Source organism: Trichechus manatus, unplaced genomic scaffold, assembly GCF_000243295.1.
Source record: "Trichechus manatus latirostris isolate Lorelei unplaced genomic scaffold, TriManLat1.0 scaffold00001, whole genome shotgun sequence".
Classification (NCBI taxonomy): Eukaryota; Metazoa; Chordata; class Mammalia; order Sirenia; family Trichechidae; genus Trichechus; species Trichechus manatus.
The window spans coordinates 17,641,744-17,655,536 of NW_004443937.1; the positions used below are offsets into that span (position 1 = coordinate 17,641,744).

The 13,793-nt window shown below is 48.0% G+C and overlaps 1 protein-coding gene across 2 annotated transcripts in view; it reads left to right on the forward strand.

The window, feature by feature from the left end:
* The window catches only part of MGLL (monoglyceride lipase), a 119,099-nt gene that overhangs the window by 17,390 nt on the left and 87,916 nt on the right, over positions 1–13,793 (forward strand). The window contains exon 1 of one of the 2 annotated variants that reach the window (XM_023725314.1): positions 8,851–9,446. The exons of the other annotated variant lie outside the window; for it this stretch is intronic. Within the exon in view, the coding sequence (XP_023581082.1) occupies positions 9,439–9,446 (8 nt within the window). The 5' untranslated portion in view covers positions 8,851–9,438. Of the gene's footprint in view, positions 1–8,850; positions 9,447–13,793 lie in introns of those variants that run through there. 2 annotated transcript variants of the gene reach the window in all.

Genomic DNA, 13,793 nt, shown 5'->3' on the forward strand with positions numbered 1-13,793 from the left:
TATGACAATGGTTAACAACCCCACTACATGTCAACACTGTCCTTACTCAACCTTGGGTTCCCTATCACCAGCTTTCCTGTTCCCTTCTGCCTTCTAGCCTTTATCCCTGGGCTGCTGTGCCTCATTAGTCCGTTTTGTTTTATGGGGCTGTCCAATCCCTGGCTGAACGGTGAACCTCGGAAGTGACTTCACCACTGAGCAAAAGGGTGTCTGGGGGCCATACTCTCGGGGTTTCTCCAGTCTCCTTTAGGCCAGTAAATCTGTCTTCTCTCTCTTCTTGAAGCTGAGGATTAGCTAATGTTTGAGAGGTGTTTAGGACTTATCAGCACCTAACTGAGACATTCTCTTTTACACACTCGGAGGATTGAATGTGGATGGACTAGGGACTACATACCTTTCTCCTCGTGTGTTTTAATGTCATTTAAGGCTGTGTCACCACACTGCCTTCATTCACCCCAAGCACCACCAGCCACTGGAATTTTAGTAGGCTGAGGTACTCGAGTTCTGCCCACCCAGAGTCAGTGTACGCGTCATACCAAATAATAAATGTTGAGGGTGTGTACCTTTCTGCCAAGTGACAGATAATGTAGCTCTCTTTGATTGGTTTTTATCTGGTTCAAGCATACATTTCACTTCAGACGTTATCATAAAAATGAACGTGCTGGTCTCCTGTCCTATGGAACATGCCTGGACAGCGAGAGTACCCCAGGTGCGTATCCTCGGGTGCATCTGCTGTGGTTTGCTTCGAGCCTAGCTGGTGCCTGTGAGGTTTAAGAGGAGCAGCTGGAGGTCAAATACCCCTCCTTCCACGGTCAGGTGGCCTGGAAGTGGGCTCCCCACTATTTAGAACAAGAGCAAGCATTGATCCTCTCTTTGTGCAGTAACAAAGACACTTGCCTTTAAAAACCGAGCTCAGGGATCTTTCACATAAGTAGGGTCAGCCACCAAATTCCAGCCCCTCAGCTTCCCTTTTCTGGAACAGCTCGGAAGCACTTCATTAATGGGCCGCTAAAAGTCTCACTGTGTGCCCTTCCACAGGCCACTAGTGATTTCCCAGAAGGCCAGTTCCAAATATTGATCTGAATGCTGGCCTCTGAGGAGCCCTTTGGCATGAGGACCTCCTCAGAGCGGCCAGGGCCGGGCTGGCCTGGAAGAGGCCTCTGGGGAGATCGCACATGCTGATGAAGGGTCTTCATCTCCTGGCCTGCACAATACAGAACTGCTCTGTGATAAAAAATAAATCATTCCTGTGGTTTGCATCCCCAAAGCATGTGAAATTATTTTGAGGCAGGAGGTATTTGATGTTGAAGGAATAATTATTTCCATACACGTTTCTAATCTAGTTTATGTCAAGCAATTATCCATGGAACGTCACCGGAATTGGCCAATATTTTCCACACCTATAGTAGAGTACAGGCGGAAGGAAAAATGTGGGAGAGGCTAATTAAGCTTAATTGGGGAATCTAGAATTTCAGTTTTGCCCTTGATTGCATTTTTGCCAGTAGGACTGCCGGGCTGCTAGCCTCTCAGTGGATCTCCACGTTCTGGTCATTTTTGTAATTTGTTGGAAGCAGTAAGGTATGCATTGAGTCAGTGAAGTTCCCTGTGACCAAACTCTTAAACCTAGTATCTCGTAAACTCTCAAACTCTAGTACTTCCAGTATTGCAGGAAGTAGTTCTGCGCCGTAAGGGGTGGAGCAGAATCACCCTCTGTTCCCTGACCCTAATGTGTTTTCTCCACAGCTCGTAACATGACCCAACCTACTTGACTTGTTAATTATTCTGGCTCCCTCCCAAGCTAGACTACAGGCTCCATTGGGGCAGGGCAGGGACTTTAGCTAATCCCGGTGTGTCTGGAGCCTACACCAGTATCGGCCCGGATAAAGCCCTCAACGACTGTCTGTTAATGAGGAGCTGAAGGGCAGAGAGCTCTGCTTCCTCCTGCTGGGTTGTGATCTAGCAACCTTAGGACCTCTTTCAAGGGGCTTCATAATTTCTAGAAGAGTTGACGTATCTTTTTTTTTTTTTTTTAAAGAAATCGATGCTTTGAGAAATACTCTGGAGTCTTGCATGCACCTGAATTTACCCTGAAACACTATCCCTTTTTAATTAGTAAACGCCGCTCTGCTCTCCTTTCCTCCCTCGCCTCTCCGTCCCCTGAGTTCTAAATTCAAGTGTAAGCAGCTTCTCTAACGCTGACCTGGTGCTTTGTGAGCTCTGTGGGACTCTGAGCAGAGAGGAGGGGAAATGCATTTGTAAGACTTTCTTGTTAGCTACCATTCTTAGCCATGAGCTCTCACCCTGTTACTATTGCAGTGAGTTCCCAGGCCAGCCTGCAGCCAGACCTTACTACTATGCTTGCTAGGGATTTTGCACTGAAATGAACATAAGGACAGTATAGTCATTTATGGCTGGAAGACGCTAACCACACAGGGGACCAACATAAGAGCAGCTTCCTCTGGTACAGGATGACTAAAACAGCAGTGGCCTGCCTGTCTGGGACTCTACCAGCAGGAAAACATTTTGGTATGATAATGATAACGACAGCTAACTTTACTGTGTGTATTCTATGTCATTTGGGAGCCCTGGTGGCATAGTGGTTAAGAGCTACGGCTGCTAACCAAAAGATCAGCAGTTCAAATCCACCAGCTACTCCTTGGAAACCCTATGGTGCAGTTCTACTCTGTCCTATGGGGTCACTATGAATCAGAATTGACTCGATGGCAACAGGTTCTATGTCATTTAATTCTCACTGCCACCCTGAGAAGCAAGTCCTATTATTATGCCCATTTCCGAGATGAAGAGACAGAGAAGTTCAGTAACTTGCCCAATGTCTCAGAGTTAGGAAGTATCAGAGCCTGGATTTGAACCCGGTTTAACTGGCTCCTCTTTATGTGAGAGATCTTATTAATAATCTGTATTGGTTAAGGTATAGGCTGAGTGCTAGTACAAAGAGACTCCAAAATTTAGTGGCTTAACTAAGATAGAGGTTTATTTCTCTCTCACAGTCTAGAGGTGAGCAGTCCAAGTTGGTGGGGCCGCCCTGCTCCATGCAGTCATTCAGGGCTTCAGGTTCCTTCCATCTTGTCTCTCTGCCACCCTTAGGGAGTGGTCTGCATATGCATGACCGTAGCTGCATCATTGTCATCTGTGTTCCAAACCATGGGAAGGAGAAAGAGAGGCCATCTAAGGCAAGCAAATTGTTTTTAAGTAGATGTCATGGAAACTGCATACATTACTTCTGATCATATTTCACTGGTGGTGTAACTTAAGTCACGTGGTCACACCTAGCCACAGGGGAGGCTGGGCAATATGGTCTCTATCTGGGCAGCCATATGCCCGGCTAAAATTCTCTTACTGTGGAAGAAGCGGAGGAACGCTTTTCAGTGGTCAACTCGCAGTCGGCCATAAAAAAGAGAACTCTTTCATGAATGTTAATGCTGGTCTGTAACAAGGAAAGTGCTGTATGTGTTCATTATTATCATGCAGTCATTAGTCGTTTATTCATTCAGGGTTATTAAGGCCTTTCCTTTTGGGTACCACCATATTGAGCAGTTTGGGGGCCGCCAAGAAGCAGAAATCACTGTCTCTGCCTGTGACACAGCTGGAAGATGAGACATCATCAGCCCATGGAATGGGAGAGAGTAAAAGAGAATTGATTATTTCATTTATTCATTCATTCTCGTTTACTTACACGTGTCTCGCTCTAAGAAAGGACTTGAGATAGTACACTTGTAGTAATATGTAGTGGCAAAACGCTCCCATGCACGATATCCTTCACCATCTCACCCACCCCAGGAGGAAGTCAGGGCAGGTTCAGAGAGGTTTCTTAATGGCCCTGAAGTCACACGCCTGGCGAGCGATGGAGCCAGGATCAGGAGCTCGGGTTCTAAGGCAGTGTCGTGTAGTGAGCAGCACACTGATTCATCGTCAGGTGGATCCAGTTCTAGTTCTGACTCTTCTCATTACTAGTGAATAATCTCACCTCTTTGAGCCTCGGTTTCCTCATCTGTAAAACAGTGCTAGTAGGAGTATCCCCTGAGATAATGGCTGAGATGGAGCCAAAAGTGGAGTCTGCTCCCTAGTAAATACTGCCCAGTGTGAGTTTCCTTCCTAGAGTTCTTGGTCCCTGACAAATTGTGATACTTGCTCCATGAGTTCACTGAGTCACTGAGGCCATAGTCTTAGGGATGCTGGGAGGTGTCCCTGCCCATCCCTCTGGTGTTGAGGTCCTTCACGTTCTCACTTCTTCATGGGAATTCTAGCTGCTCCCTCTCATCCTGACCTGCTGCAGGGACCCTCTGGTTCTGACCTCCTACCTGCTCTGCCCTCAGATTCCCCTCTGGCCCTCTCCGGCTGACCACATCATCTGTGGTCTCAGCTCATGGTGCACACCTGGACCAACCACACCCTCCCCAGGGCCCCAGTGGCTAGAGCATCCTGGGAAGGCTTCAGAGCCAGAACCTTCTACAATGGGAAACTTCTGCATCGGTGAAGAGGATGGTAGGGGAGGGCTGGAGCAGAGGTGGGGATAAGAAGGATTCCGACGTATAAGGAGAGCCATTGACAACTTTTGGCTGGCACAGTGACACAGTGTAAAGACGGAGTTGGTGTCAGCACAGACTTGAGTGGGAGAGGCTGGGGCGGGACGTCTAGTTAGGAGGCTGTTGTAATAATTCAAGTATGGGGTAATCAGGGCCTGGGAGTGGTAGCAGAAGAATAGAACAAATGCAAGGGAGGTGAGGACCTGTCAAAGAGCCTGGAACTCTGCATCCAGGGGCAGCCTGTAGAAGGGGCAGAAATGGCTCACAGGGGTAAGAGCAAGGCAGTTAGGAGCCAGAGGAGGCCCAGGTCCTTGGTTCAAAACCAAGCAGAAGGCTGAAAGCTGAAGGCGGGAGCTGGGAGCAGCGTGCTGCCTGTTTGATGACAGCTGAGAATTGACTTTGTGCACCAGCTGGAGTGTCCAAAGGGAGCTGGGAAGATGTGCAGACCTGTCTTTTTATCTAAACCTAAACTTCTTTTCTACCTAACCCAAACTATTTTCTGCTGAAAAGAGTAAGTTTATCTCTAAACCTGATGGAATCAGTCAAGGAACAGAATGAGCAGCCACTCTGTTCTGCCAGTGGAAACAAAGAAAAATAAGGGGCTCTCCCTGCCCTGGGGGACTGTTATCAGAAACAACCAGGAAACAGGTTGTTCCAGCTCAGGGAGGTCAGGGACTGTGACACAGCCCCACCCAGGGCTCTGGGAACCCAGCGGGAAGAGTGACTTCTGTGCTGTGTAGAGAATTTTGATTCTGTGTTGTTTTTCTAATCTTCAGTATTTGGGGATATTAGTGACATTCAGGATATATAAACTCTTAGGCCTCTATGGTGGACAACTGTAATAATTTTTGCCCTGGGTTTCTGTCTTCAGAGGCCTTCTATGTCAGAAAACAGGTTATGTGCAGAGAGAGCAAGGCTCAACTGAGTCCAAACCAAAAAAAAAAACCTGTTGCAGTCAAGTTGATTCCGACTCATAGCAACCCTATAGGACAGAGTAGAACTGCCCCATAGGGAGTCCAAGGAGCGCCTGGTGGATTTGAACTGCTGACCTTTTGGTTAGCAGCCATAGCTCTTAACCACTGCGCCACTAGTGTTTCCCAACTGAGTCTGGGAAACCAAAAACCAAACCTGTTGCTGTTGAGTCAATTCCAACTCATAGCGACCCTATAGGACAGAGTAGAACTGCCCCACAGGGTTTCCAAGGAGCAACTGGTAGATTCAAACTGCTGACCTTTTGGTTAGCAGCTGTAGCTCTTAACCACTATGCCACCAGGGCTCCATTGAGTCCAGAGGAAATATTAATCGGAAGACGTGGTACTCTTGTTGATCCTGGGGAAATTCTTCTTTGCCTGCAAGAAGTGTGGCTGTGGGCCGAGGGGACGCCTTCGGCCTGTTGCACTGTGGCCAGGCGCAGATACAGGTCTTCGTGGGATGCCCACGGGAATGAAGGGGTGAGAGCAGCCTGCCAGAGAAGAGGCTGGAGGGCACCAGGAATGAGTGCCCTGGAAGCTGGGACACACACATGCTCGTAGAGAGCCAGGGGGGACAGTGGGGGAACATGCAGGGCGATGCAATGTTGACACGGTCACACAGCCAATAGAGACAGGCGAGTGCATGGCGTGATCTGCCCTCCTGTGTATCTAATGCTTCTTCCGCAGTTCTTGACTGCAGCAGACCAGTTGGGCGCAGGCCCCCCACTAGATCTCGGCTGCCAGGCTAGATAACCTGGGCATTCCAGTGACCTGGTGGTGGGTATGTGGGGGGTGTGTGTGGGGGGGTGATTAGTGCCAGAAGAGAGATGTTCTCAGTGTGATAAATTAGGTGGTGAAATGCGTGAAACTGTCAATCCCCCTCTGTTTCAGGCTGGTTGATGCTGGATTTGCTTTTGTACATTTATATGGAAATGCATCTTTGCTGTGGTTGGTAATTTTCTACTTGAATAACTTCAGGGCAGGCCCACTTGGAAATTTAATTATCCTTACACGGGAGAGCTTTGCTCACGTTCAGTGCTTGGAGGAGTGGATGACTCCAGACATCTCGTGACACTTACCATAGGCACCATGGCTCCAGTATATTGCTATTTTGTAGAATAACGTTCTTTTGATGGTCCAGGGACCAAGACAACTGATCCCAAACATGTCCCGTGATAAATCGTGTGGCAGAGAAATTTCTCATTTCCTGGATACCTAACTAGAGGTTTTGAAGCCAGACCCTGATTTTAGCAACCCTGATTCATTAGCTCTACAGTGCTTTTTCGTGAAGGCCCAAACTAAATATAAAAACTCAACTGCGGGTTCATTATATGCTAGAGGCTGGATGGTCAGTAAGGAATTGATCATTGTGCTCCAAGTCATGGTGACAGAGTCCTGGGGGAAATTGTGAATTGAAGCCACTCAGAACCAGCCTTTTCAAAGCCAGACCCAGTACAGGAATAGAAAGTATGGCTGCTTAGGGTGTGATGCGCAAAAGGCTCATAGGCTTCCTGGGTTCAGCAGAAAAGAGAGCTATGATTGATTAGCAATGTCTGCTCTGAGCTCAGGAGGGGGAATGGTGGCCCAAGTGCCACGTGTTTGTCATCCAATCATCTCCGAGATACCTGCCAGGTGCTGGGTGCTGTGCTGGGTGCTGAGTGCTGTGCTGGGTGCTTTCTTGGATATCCTCTCAATTCACCCTCCCAGCAACTCTAGAAGTAGGTGCTGATGCTCTCTCCCAGGGACAATTACAAACAGATTTTAATATATATGGAAATGAAACACCTGGAAGAAAAATATCAGAATGTTCATAATGGTTTTCAATGGGTGGTGAGATTATGGATGGATTTGATTGTTTTTCTTTATGCTTGTCTGTATTTTTCTACAATGACACAAATTCCTTTTTCAAGCATGCGTAAATTATATGTGCTGTGGTGAGGTGTATTTTTTTAATATTATATATGTGGAGGTTTGGTGACATGTTTTTTCACTTAATGAATTCACCAGGAATTTTAATTATTCCTCCCTGACATAATTTTTAATAGCTTTTTACGGGAATTTAAATCTTTTGCTCCATCAAGGCTGAAAGATTTGGGCAAGAACCTCTCAATTTCTAATACTGGACAGACCTTGACTTTTTCTGAAAGGATGGGCAAATGATGACAAGTCACCAGAAGTTGGAAAGACACAACAGCCCAAGAGACCCTTCTGAGGATCAGAGAAACATCTTCTTATGAGATAGTGTTACAACAAGAAATTTTAGAAATTGTCAAATAACTTCCAAGAAGACTAAAAAAAGACGCAGTTTCTATAAAATAAGAATGGACACTTACAAAGAAGGGATTGGCTGGCATCTGGAAAGATTCCAGGGGATGCACAGCTTCCCAGCTGGGGGAAGGAGATAATGAGGGAGAACATGTGGGGTACCTGGCCCAGTACCTGACACACAGGTACTCAAAACATGTTGTTAGAATTTTTTTTAATTTAAATTTTAAAAATTTTCTTAGTACCTATGTACACACACACACACACACACACACACACACACACACACACACCCTATTTCTTCATGTTTTAATACTTTAGTTCACTAGGAGTTATGCTAAGTATTTTCTCTTTAACCTTTACATGTTGCAGTTCTTCCAAGGCTGTATCTTTCTCCCCTTCCATGTAGAACTCGTGGGTACAAATGAACCCTGCACTGGCCGTGGGAGTTGCCGAGCCAGCTGAGAGCCAGGGCGGCTGTCATTTGCGCGTGCTGGTTCCACTCTGATTGCTTTATTTCTGTGGGGGGAGCCTTTGTAGTCAGCATGTTGGAGCTGGAATGGCTCCATCTGGCTCACAGCCAAGGGGGGGATGGAGAATTCCTTTAGACGAAGGCAGGCGGACCATCAAAGTCACTGCTTCCAAGTACAGACATTTCAGGCTGAGGACCCTGGGCAGGGATCACCCTGTCAGTTTTTGGCACCGGTGGGCACACTTTATGAGAGCCAGCTATAGAAACACCCAAAGGCATAGACCAGAAAGCCAGGGGCGCCCTGCCGCGTAACTAAAAGGGGTCCTGGTCTTTCTAGATGTGAGCACCCCATGGTGCCCATTTTCAGAGGAGTTGGTTTGTTAGATGGTGCCGTGCACCTGAGAGGAAAGGAGACGGAGCCGGGAGTGCCCGGCCAATCTGGGCATTCCACATGCATTCCCATTTCATCTTCAGAGACCTCTGTGATGCTGGATCATTGCTCCTGATTTACAGATAAGGCCTCTGAGGCCCTGATTGACTTTCTCAAATGTCAGAGGTAGGGTTCATACCCAGGTGGGGTTCATTTTCCAAGCTGGCCTCTTTTCCATTACTTCCGGTTCCTCTGATCCCTTTCCATCCAACCTTAGGACACGAGCTTGTGGTCCACAGTGATGTTTTTCCACCGTACTGTTGGTCTGTGAGAGGAAGATGAAGTGAAGGGAGTTGATTTAACACAGTGTGTTAAAGCCAGACAGAGAGGATAGATCTATCGAGGGACAGAGAGAGAGAAAGCTATATAGATTTGAACTCAGTGAATGGCTTCTAGGGGCAGAATGATGCATATTAAAGGAGAAGGTCCCCTACTCCTTCTTCCCACTGAGGACAGATAAAAGTAAATAGGATTATTGACAGCATAGAACATTTTCATTAAGGTGAGGAAGAAAGTCTTGGCCTCAAGAGTTCCTGGTTGGGATAATTGCCCACATTGGTATTTGAATGCCCTGCTTCCTCATCCTGGAGGAGGCTAGAGGGTGGCGTAATCAAGGAACTTATGCAACAGCATAACATATGTAAAGCTCCTAGCCCAATAAACAAGAATCTCTCTCCTTTTGTATATTGGGGTAGCTAAGAGATGCACAGACACTTCCAGTAGAAACACAGAAATAACTAACTGCAACTATGGAGAATGATCAGGTAATGAAATTTGAACTGTGAGTAGGCCATGGTCGCCCTGGAGGACTGCAGATTCTTCTCAGAGGCCTTTAAAATTCATGAATGGCTGGAAGACAATAAAGGAAAGAGGGAAGGAAGGGAGAGAGGCAGGGAGGGAGGGAGGAAAAGAGGGAGGAAGGGGGTGGCTCTGTAGTGCCTGGGGCAGGGCGGGTGTACAGCATAAACTCTGAGACTCTTCTAGGATTCCGATCTTTAAAATGATCACAACGACAGCTCATAATGAAGTGTGGGGAATCTGGGAGTAAGTCTCAGTAGTTTTTGCTTTTGCTCGTCTTCTATTTGTGAGCACTGTGGTGTGGGAAGGTGTTTGCACCATCAACAGGAAGTGGAGGAAGGGGCCTCACAAGATGCTGTCTGCCATGTTTGAAGCTTGCACTTTGGGCACATGGCCCAAGGCGTGCTGGGATCTCAGAGTGCTCTCCAGTAGGGAAGGGGACAGGAGGGTGGTGTGAAGGACCAGGGGTCTCCCCCAGATGTAGCCCCAGTAAGCCTGGGGTCACACTGGAGTAGGAGGCAGTGTTGCCATTCATGTGGTGGGACTGAGAGGAAAGTGGTGGGTAGGGAGGCTGTACAGGAGAAAGAGGTCAGGCCTCTAGACCAGGGATGGTCATAGCAGGAAGTAGGCAGGGGGCAGAGTGGGATGTGGGGGGTGAACTGGGGCACCGAACTAGGCCAGGCGTTGGATCTGGGTTCAGAAGGCTTTGGGGAGGGCTGTGTGTTATTGCGATAATAGGAAGATCAAGGAATTGTTTTCTGTTGTAACCTCCTTGAGGGCGGTGGACTTATTCATCTTTGGGTCCCTAGCATCTAGCCTAACACTTGACACATAATAAGTTGAGTAAATCACTGATGATGAATGACTGAAGAATGACTCATAAATTTATGTGTGAATTGCAGAACAGAAGCTTAACTTCACCAGGTAATGTCCAATTTGGGGGCTACTGATGACTTCTGTAAAGGAGCCCTGGTGGCCCAGTGGTTAAGTGCTCAGCTGCTAACTGAAAGGTCAGCAGTTCAAACTCACCAGCTGTTCCATGTTGCTATAAGGATCACAGCCTTTAAAACCCTACGGGGCAGTTCTGCTCTGTCCTACAGGGTCACTGTGAGTTGGAATTGACTCAATGGCAACGAGTGGACTAGCTTCTGTAAAGACTATCCCCCAAAGAAGCCATTTGCCATCCTTCACCTCCCGCTCAGGAACACAAAGAGTCCCCATCTCCCTCCCCCAGGAAGTCATCCAGGGGAGAATTATCCAAGCAAGAGGGAAAAGTTTGTGTATGGTTAAGAAAGATGGCGCTGAAGTCAGACTTTCTACCTTCAAAGCCTGGCATGTGTGTGATTTTGGCAAACTAGTCACCATCTCTGTGCCCATTTCCTAATTTGTAAAATGGCATATGATAGTACTTAATGCTTCAGAACTTGCCACAGTGCCTGGTGTATTGAGCTCAGGTATATTGAGCACTCACTAGCTGCTGGGCAGTAGGCTCAGTGTTTCCCTCATTATTTACACAATCCTCATAACTCTTGAGGTGGGTGCTGTTATTAATATCCATTTTACAGATAAGGGAACTGAGACACAGAGAGGCTGAGTCACTTGTCCAAGGCATCCAGCTATTGAGTGACTAGGTCCAGGATTCAAATATAGAATCTGATTACCATTGGGTTGGGTTTTCAGAGACGAGTAGCCTAAATCCCATTGTGTTCCCTGATCTCAGATTTCCCTTGTAGTCATAGACTTGTCTCTACCTTGTCGAATCCTCGCCCAGAACCCACCCCTGGAGGACATAACAATCCCTTCTTTGTCTGCACGGGGGCTCTGCAGTCCTGCTTCTCTTACCCACACAGCTAAGTTTTGTTCTCTGTGCTCACATGGTCTCCTCTTGGCCCAGCCAGATTCCTCAGCAGCCCCCGAGTCCACCAAGGCCTCCCTCTCATCTTTTATGGCTCCTCCTTGCCTTGAACACCATTTTCAGGTCCTCCTGACCTGTTCTAATTCCACGCCTCCTTTGGGCCCTATAGGAGTTCTGACCTCACAATTGAAGCACTTGTGACAACCGGCTTCAGTTGCAGACAACAGAAGCCACTTAGCCAGGCAAAATGAAAGGGATTTAATATGGGTAGTTAAACCAGTTGCTGTCAAGTCGATTCTGACTCATGACAACCACAAGTGCTCCATAGGGTTTTCAACGGCTGATTTTTCGGGGGCAGATCGAAAGGCCTTTCTTTCAAGGTGCCTCTGGGTGAGTGAACTCAAATCTCCAACCTTTCGTTAGCAACCGAATGCGTTTGTACCACCCAGTGACTCTAGTATGGGGAGTTAGATGCTTTCAGAATAGTTGGGGGGTCTGCAAGAGTGGTCTGTAGGCCTCCAGGAATGCTCCCTTGACTATCCCTGCCCAAAGATGTCCTTCCCTTCTCTGAGCCCCTCCCTCCCTTCCTTCCTTTCAGCATTTATGGAGTGCTAGCTGCTAGGAACAGGATACCAGGATGAATTAATATAACAGAGTCCCTGCCCTCAAAGAACTTATGATCTGCTTACAGTAGATGATGATAAAGACTAGATGAAAGAGGTGTGAATGAAGTGTTACAGGGCCACAGGAGGGAACCACTAACTCAGTCTAGGGGAAGGACTTCCTCGTTCATAGAGGGGAAGGCACTGAGCTGGGCTGAAGGCTGAGGGAGTTCTTCCAGGCTGAGAGTAGAGCAGGTGCCAAGTCATGGTGGTGGACAGGTGGAGGTCGAGTACACAAATGTCCTGCTTTGTGATCAGCTTACAGGTGGGAGAGGTGGAGGGCTGGGGCAGGAGACCAGAGGATAAGCTGGTCAGGGCAAGGGGTCTTTGGGGCATGATCTGACCACGCGCGGTGACATGATCACATGGCACCTTCCTTTTATGACTTAACTACAGAGTGGTCAAGAGTGCAGGCTTCAGAGCCAAGCTAGCTGGCTCCATTCTGCTTCTGCCCCTACTAGCTGTGTGGTCTCAGGCAAGCCATTTTACTCTTTGGACCTCACTTTTCTCATCTGTAAAATGGGGAAAATTATAGTCCCCCCTCAGGAGGTTGTTGTGAGGCTGAAATGAGTTACTGCGTCACACATTTAGACCAGTATCTGGCCGAAGTAAGTGTTCACTGCTAGCCCTGACTATTATATAATGCCAAACTGCACCAAGCTCTGGGCTGGGTTATTTTCCATAAATTCTCTCAATCAGTCCTCACAAAGACCCTGTGAGACAGGCATTATTGATGTGTTTTACAAAGGAGAAGTCTATTTCTGGTTCCTCTGTGAAATGCCAAGCCCCTTTCCATGGGTTGTTCTAATTCCGTCTCCCCGAGCGCTGTTCATGCTGCGGAGGCCAGCCAGAGACTCGGAGGAATCAAAGTCCTCCTGGAACTTTCAAGAGGAGTGGAAGAGGAGTTAAATTTGGACTCCAGCAGAGCCCATAATGCGTCTGCTTTAGTTATCGGAAAGGGATCCAACTCACCCTCACCATCCCACACGCGGCCGATGACAGACATGCTGTGTGAATTTTTAAAGTCATACAATTTGGCAATAAGGAGTTGAGTAAATGCAAGGATGAGACAGGCGACCCAGCTGAGTGAGTGGGATGCTTTGGGTGGGAATAAGGGAGAAGTAATAACCACATACTCCCCTCAAAGGGGCAGGCGGGCACCCCTGCCCCCTCATCTGATGCCATCAGAAGGGTGTGTGGGGCGAGGCCCATGGGTGGTCACACAGTGTCCCCACTCCACAGCCTGAGTTGCCATCTAATGGCAGGAACGTACACTGTTTCCCTTCAACCGTACGTTTCTTCCAACAAGCCTCAGTTTTGCAAGTTTTGCCCAATAAAATGAGCAGAAAACTTCTTTAGTTCTTCTATTAATGAAGGCTGGTGTTGCTCAGGAAAGGTCAGGCAGGCAGGAACTGACGTTCACCATGCTAGGTGCTGTGCGGATGGCGGCTCGTTTCACACTCTTGCAGCCTCCCTCGGGGGGCAGGCATTCTTACCCCCACACTACAGATGCGCAGACCTGTCGTGGTTCCAGCCACATCCAGAGTCCTGTAGGACTCTCCAGTGGAGGAGAAGGGTTTTCATCTCAGCACTGGTCTGTCCTTACCGGCATTGGGGCTGTGGTGTGTGCCCACACAACTCTCTGGTGTCCGTGCACGTACTGGGCCAGGTGGCTGTGACCGTGAATGGACCCCTCATTATTGCGGGGATGAGCAGGGGTGTGGATGGTTGCAAAGGCTGAAAGCCTTCAGTACACCCCACGTGCATGGTCTTGTTTCATCTCCAAGCCCCTATGA